Genomic DNA, 6,350 nt, shown 5'->3' on the forward strand with positions numbered 1-6,350 from the left:
AAAACTTAACTTGTTATTTAGAATACAAAATATATTTTGATAACATAATAAAAAATCTATAGAAAATAAGTAAAATTTATCTATTGGATCAATCAATTGTTCAACTGGCTGTCGAATTTTGGAATTAATGGGTTTGCGATTAAAGAAAAAACCGGCTGTCGAACTATTTTTTGATAAAAAATGGGTTTGCGATTTTATTAGGTTTTAAATAATGAATTTTTTCTACAATCCAAACAAAATTATATGTCGGATCATTTGATTTATCGGTTCGATCACGGTTTCGGATCAGTTTCGAAACGGTTCTCCTAGGTCTATATGGTACGATGAACCTATAAATGATATCGTACATTTAATAAAAGTCAAACTTTTCACTTTATAATGTGGGAAAGTAGCAAATACTACAGCTACGCGTTATTTTGAGATGTATAAGTGGAAAAAAGTAATATTCAAACTTCCATTTAATAATTAGATGATCGATCACGTAAGCGTTTCAAGATATGTTTCTCTACCTGTTTCCGTTCAAAGTCAAAATACTTTGATCTAAAAAAGGAAGTAACGGAAAAAGAAAACATTTACAGTTCTGTGCATTTCTTCTATCCGTCCATCTCTCACAAACACAAACACAAAAACGTCTCATCTTTCTCTCTCTCTCTCTCTCTCTCCTCTCTTCGCCGTGAATGGCGGCAACACAAGGGATGGCTCAGCCTTCGACAAAGAAACGAAGCTTTCTCCTCCGTGATTTCTTTAAACTTTTCCGAGCAATCTCAAGAGTTTTGCCTCGTGAAAAGCCTAACCATACCCATAAGGCCAGCAAACACGAACGAAAGCCCCGCACCAAATCCAAACGTCATGAAGAACAGATTTTCAACGTCCCTGATGATCCAAACGCCTTCCGTTTCCAGGTAAAATGATATTACAATTCACATATATACATAACTGTTTCAAAGTTTTGGGTAGATGAATGGAATATATATTTTTTGGATCTGTAATGGTTAGAGAATGCGAGAAGTCATGAGAGAGGACCACTAGTTTAACCTACTCTTAATCCTTGTCCGAAAAAGATTCATGTCATTGACATAAGGTGGTGATACTTTTTTATCTTAGGAAGCGAAGTCGTCGGTGGCTAACAAGGTGGAAGCTGGTGCGAATTTTTGCAAGGTTCGTAGCTATAGATTCGACAACAGCGTGGGGACAAAGAAGGCGTCATCAGCTTTTTCAAGAAGTTGTAGCCAGAACACGGCCACGACGAACCCGAATCTCACAATGCGGAGTTTATCTTTTATAGGGAGGAACAAGACGGATTCAAATGGATTCGTGCCGACACTTATGAGATCGACGACCACGGTTCCGAGGAGCTTAGCAAACCCAATCTTGTACTCGAGCTCATCGGCCAAAGTGGCTAAACCTCAAGCAACGGAGAAGAAACTAAGCTGCACGCTCGAGGAGCTATGCAACGGTTGCACTAAGAAGATTAAGATCAAGAGAGATGTGATTACAACCTCAGGGTTTGCTTTTTTGACTAAAGACAAAACTCAACTTCGGGTTCCCTTGGAAACAACTAAGCTTTTAATTTTGATTGTTGTTGTGTAGGCAACTGAGCGAGGAGGAAGAGACGGTGGAAATAAAAGTGAAGCCAGGGTGGAAAGAAGGAACCAAAGTAACATTCGAAGGAAAAGGAAACGAAGCGATGGGGAGTGTACCGGCTGATTTGACATTCGTCATAGTCGAGAAAGAGCATGAGGTGTTTAAAAGAGAAGGAGATGACCTTGAAATGGAGGTGGAAGTCTCTCTGCTCGAAGCTTTAACGGGATTCGAGTTCTGCGTTGCCTTGCCTGATGGTGACAAGATGAGTTTGAAGATAAAAGATGTTATTCACCCTGGATATGTCACAGCGATTGAAGGCAAAGGTATGCCAAACACCAAGGAGAAAGGGAAGAAGAGAGGAGATTTGAGAGTTCGGTTTCGGACTAAGTTCCCACAGCAACTTACAGATGGTCAAAGGGCAGAGATTCAGAGCATTCTTCAACAAGACTCTTCTTGATCGTGTTTGCTTTTTCTTTCCCTTTTTTATTAGGGGAGGCTTTAACAACATGGTTAGATAACGCAGCTCTTTACTTTTGTTCTAAGTTTGTAAACAACCAAGTTGAAACGAAGAAACCACTTTTATTTATAGACTTTCAATATTCATCAACACCAAAAACATATATAACAAACCAAATTCCATATCAGGAAAACCAAGAAAGTAAGATACAAAGGGGAATGTATGTGTGTGTAGTAGTAGTCCTTTAATCTTCAACCTTTTAAGATAAACCTAAAAGGACTCTGAATATTTCGACTATATTGCTATTGACAAGGGCCTTTAACAATCTAAGCTTTCCTGTGGAGTAGGGTGGATACCTGATTGCTGCATCACCTATAAAGCTTTTGTAGAGAACAGCCTTCTTGTGACTAAAAGCATCAAATGAGAACTTACCATGGTAAGAACCCATTCCACTTTCACCAACTCCTCCAAATGGCAATGTGGGAACTGCAAGCTGCACAATAAATTGGATATGTTTAGGATGTTAATACAGTATTCTTATAATGATAAAGCATTGCATGTGTTTAGCTTGGATAGAGCTCTTGTTTTTTACATGAACAGCTATGTCGTTGAACACTATGCCTCCAGCAGAAACTGTCATGGCAAATCTCTCTTTCAGCTTCTGGTTTTGGGTAAACAAATATGCAGCAAGTGGCTTAGGTCGAGAACGAATCACGTCAAAAATCTCTTCCATGTTGTTGAGCTGTGCGGAACAAAAGAGATCGTTAAAATATGCCTTTCAAAACATAATTGAGTGAAGCAGAGCCTTGATAGATTGGCAAATGGGTCTCACCGTGATGATTGGAAGGAGAGGGCCAAATATTTCTTCACTCATGATCTGAGAATCTAATGGCACGTCGACCAAGATTGTTGGAGCAATTTTCCTAAAGGATGGAGGGAAAAAGATTAGAAAAAAGGCAAATGCTGTCATCCATCGTCGAATATAATGAGGAGCTCACAGCTTGTCTCTGTTCTTTTGACCCCCATAGACGATTTTGTCAGAAACTTCATTCTCCTCTAACATCTTAGACAGGCGATCAAAGTGATTCGAGTTTACAATTCGTGACATATCTTTAGACTCCATAGGGTTCTTCCCATAAAATGCCTCCAGTTCTTGCTTCATTGCATCAACCTTGGAAAGAGAAAAGAGAGAGAGGTCAAATAAAAAAAAAGTGCAGCAAAAATCAATCTTTAAGTTTCTTCACCGTACCACTTTTGGAGAAAATTCTTTTGTCGTCAGGATGTAGTCTGGAGAAATACATGCCTGTCCATTGTTGCAACCCCATTTGCCTGCAATTATCCGCTTGACAGTAATCTTGTAGACAAAAAAAAAGAATAATATATCACTTTCAGGAAAATACATTAGCCACTAAAACAAGGAAATGCATGCCTCTAGATTAAAGAAGTCACAGGATGAAGGAGTGTTTAAGTACTTTCAGATTGGTATCTGAGTCTATGACAACAGGAGATTTTCCTCCAAGCTCCAGGACAACCGGCGTGAGATGTTTTGCAGCTGCCATCATTATGATACGCCCAATTCTTGAACTACCTAACCAAGCAAGAGTGGAACATTTAGTCAACTGAAATAATTCACTGTATATTAGACTTGGAAAGGGAACAGATTTAAGCCAAAACCTGTGTAGAATATTTTGTCCCACTTTTGCTCCAGCAGCAGAGTTGTTTCAGGAACAGCCCCTTCAACAACTCTCACTGCAGAAGAATCTAGATACTGTTCCAGTAACTTTGCAAGCAGAGAGGATGAAGCTGGAGCCAGTTCTGAAGGCTTTAAGACAACAGCATTCCCAGCAGATATCGCACCAATAACAGGATCAATAGACAACACTTGCAAGAAACAAGTAATTGTCAGAAGGAAGGCATATGAAATGGGTAAAAAAAAAAATACAAAATCAACCAGGCATTGTTTTAAACATACGAAAGGGATAATTCCAGGCAGAGATCACAAGCACAACTCCAAGAGGCTCAGACACAATTTCGGCTGATGCAGGAAATGTTGTTAGAGAAGTCTTAGCCTGAAAAAGTAAAAGAGTATTAATAATGATTAGTGGGTTTAAACAACAAATTTGAAAACCAAAACTCTGCAAATTTCACCACCTTATCTGGTGCCATCCAGTCTTTTAACTGCTTAAGAGCTAAGTTGATAGAGTTTCTCAGTAGAGCTACCTGCATAATTAATTAATCATCATAATTAAAAAAAAAAAAAACAACAACAAACACATGACAGGAATAGAAAGCTATCAAACTCACTGACAATTTTTGTTTAAATGAGAAAGGTCAGCTCTAAAGGAATTTAAGGAAAATATGTGTAAATCGGATCCCAATGAAAACATAGGTTGGTTGATTGAAATAATTGTTTTTTAAGGTCAACAAGTAAGTAGCATGAGCAAACATTAAATGCGTATTGCTTTCAACAACACCTGACCAAATATTTTTTTTTTCTCTTCACTACTATTGGTTCCAGGCCTTAAAGTTTACCTGTTGATTCTCTATAACATCCAATTCTCTAATTCATCAGAAACATCATGATCAGTGACCGACCACAAGTATGATAATCAGAACGAAATCTCTAATTTGAAAATTAGATTCCAATTTTATTTTTTGACTTTAGAAATTCTAAACAAAACTGCGAGAAATCATTAAAAGCGTTTTGAGAGACCTCATAGACGGAAGACTCGAGCTCAGGCTTGCCGAGATCGTCGTGGAGAGCGGAGACGATCTCAGACTCGTGGTTATCGCAGATCAAGAGTAGCTTCTTGAGCTGAGCGACTCTCCACTCGTAACCGCGAGTGACTCCCGCATCGAAGCTCCGACGGAGCTCCGTCACCAAATCGGTCGCATCGGCTGCTTGGAAGAGTTTCACCATGACGTTGACGCTTACGTAAGCAAAACACACGGGCAAAGATTGAGCACGGTTTCCTAGAGAAGATGGATTGTTTTTTTTTCTTTTTGACGTTTGCTCCCTGTTATTATTTAAAAGATAAAGAGACGAGATGGTGATTTGATTTTTCTTTATATAAAAAAGCATGGGTTTCAATATTATCCTATGTTTTTAAGAAAAATATATATATTTCAAAGACGTCACAACAATAAGATTAAAAAAGGAAAGAAAAAGAATAATAATGTTGTTTGTGCGTATACGTGTGAGTGGTGTGGTGATGGTAGAGAGAAGAGAAAGGCGTGTGGGTTTTACTCGCGGAGCATATGCAAACTCGCAACTCACGTGTGATTGCGTCTCTTGCACGTGCAATATGAGCGCGTGTACTGGTTGTTGGGTTCGGTGTAGAGAGGTTACGATTTTGATATATTAATGAGTTTTTAGTAGGCGAGACTCTTGCTAATGATCATTCGTATAGATGGAGGTTGAGCTACCCATGGAATGTTTAACTATGCTCGTGAGCACCAGGTAGGACTACTACTAGTCCTCTCTTCTTATTCTTTAAGACATTCATGACTTTAATTACTATCCTGTTGCTAGCCTTGTATAATTTTCATGGATGAAATCGATGCAATTGGTGGCCGACGTTTTAGTGAAGGAACTAGTGCTGATCGTGAAATTCAGAAAACACTTACGGAGTTACTCAACCAGCTTGATAAGTGTGACACTTGTGGGACTCCTAAAGTATGGTTTTACAATTTTCTTTTAAACTAGATGTTAGAAAACAAATCACCACGAGTGTTCTTAATTTCCAAGAGATTTATTTGTCTTGTTTTTGTGCAATGAGAATATGTTCTGATACTTGGGAGAGTCAGACAATATATCAGGTGAAAATGATAATGGCCACCAACAGACCAGATGTTCTTGACCCAGCACTTCTCCGTCCGGGTAGGTTAGATAGAAAGATTGAGATACCTTTACCAAATGAGCAATCAAGAATTGAAATCCTCAAGATCCACGCATCTGGTATAGCCAAGCACGGGGAAATAGATTATGAGGCTATCGTGGAACTCGGAGAGGTTTGTTCTTCTTCTTGCATGCGCATTTTTCTTTATAGTTTTTGCTTTTTTTGTTAAAGACATTGGACGCCAATGATTGTTGCTCTAAACTCTAAATCCATAGGGTTTCAATGGTGCTGATCTGCGTGACATATGCACTGAAGTGGAATGTTTGCAATCAGAGGAGAGCGTGACTATGTAATCCACGAGGACTTCATGAAGGTATGTATAAACAATCAAAATATTTACTCTTTATTTTGGCATGTGTCCCCAACTTTTCTGGTTACCGAATCGTTGGTTGGTACAGGCTGTGAGAAAG

General features: G+C 38.8%; 2 protein-coding genes across 2 annotated transcripts; one reads left to right on the top strand and one right to left on the bottom strand.

The window, feature by feature from the left end:
* The first annotated feature begins 492 nt into the window (after positions 1-492).
* LOC108856681 (protein psi1) lies at positions 493-2,176 on the top strand. The gene is made up of 3 exons (XM_018630541.2): positions 493-902; positions 1,105-1,505; positions 1,591-2,176. Exons 1-3 carry the CDS (start codon positions 678-680, stop codon positions 2,039-2,041), a joined length of 1,077 nt encoding a protein of 358 aa, XP_018486043.1. The 5' UTR covers positions 493-677; the 3' UTR covers positions 2,042-2,176.
* LOC108863419 (aldehyde dehydrogenase family 3 member H1) lies at positions 2,144-5,073 on the bottom strand. The gene is made up of 10 exons (XM_018637840.2): positions 4,755-5,073; positions 4,193-4,261; positions 4,014-4,110; positions 3,716-3,922; positions 3,514-3,629; positions 3,291-3,395; positions 3,040-3,212; positions 2,874-2,964; positions 2,634-2,783; positions 2,144-2,534 (listed from the first exon to the last, which is right to left on the bottom strand). The coding sequence occupies exons 1-10, from the start codon at positions 4,959-4,961 to the stop codon at positions 2,301-2,303; spliced, it is 1,449 nt and encodes a 482-aa protein (XP_018493342.2). The 5' UTR covers positions 4,962-5,073; the 3' UTR covers positions 2,144-2,300.
* Between the last annotated feature and the right edge of the window lie 1,277 nt (positions 5,074-6,350).

Source organism: Raphanus sativus, chromosome 5, assembly GCF_000801105.2.
Source record: "Raphanus sativus cultivar WK10039 chromosome 5, ASM80110v3, whole genome shotgun sequence".
Lineage (NCBI taxonomy): Eukaryota > Viridiplantae > Streptophyta > Magnoliopsida > Brassicales > Brassicaceae > Raphanus > Raphanus sativus.

Bases quoted from the DNA above. Each gene is read 5' to 3' on its own strand.
- LOC108863419 (XM_018637840.2), bottom strand. From the start codon at position 4,961: ATGGTGAAACTCTTCCAAGCAGCCGATGCGACCGATTTGGTGACGGAG. The intron at 3,630-3,715 runs GTTTTGGCTTAA...TTGCTTGGTTAG, and splicing joins GGACAAAATATTCTACACAG to GTAGTTCAAGAATTGGGCGT. The intron at 3,213-3,290 runs GTACGGTGAAGA...TCTCTTTCCAAG, and splicing joins AAGAATTTTCTCCAAAAGTG to GTTGATGCAATGAAGCAAGA.
- LOC108856681 (XM_018630541.2), top strand. From the start codon at position 678: ATGGCGGCAACACAAGGGATGGCTCAGCCTTCGACAAAGAAACGAAGC. The intron at 903-1,104 runs GTAAAATGATAT...TTTTTATCTTAG, and splicing joins CAAACGCCTTCCGTTTCCAG to GAAGCGAAGTCGTCGGTGGC. The intron at 1,506-1,590 runs GTTTGCTTTTTT...GTTGTTGTGTAG, and splicing joins GATGTGATTACAACCTCAGG to GCAACTGAGCGAGGAGGAAG.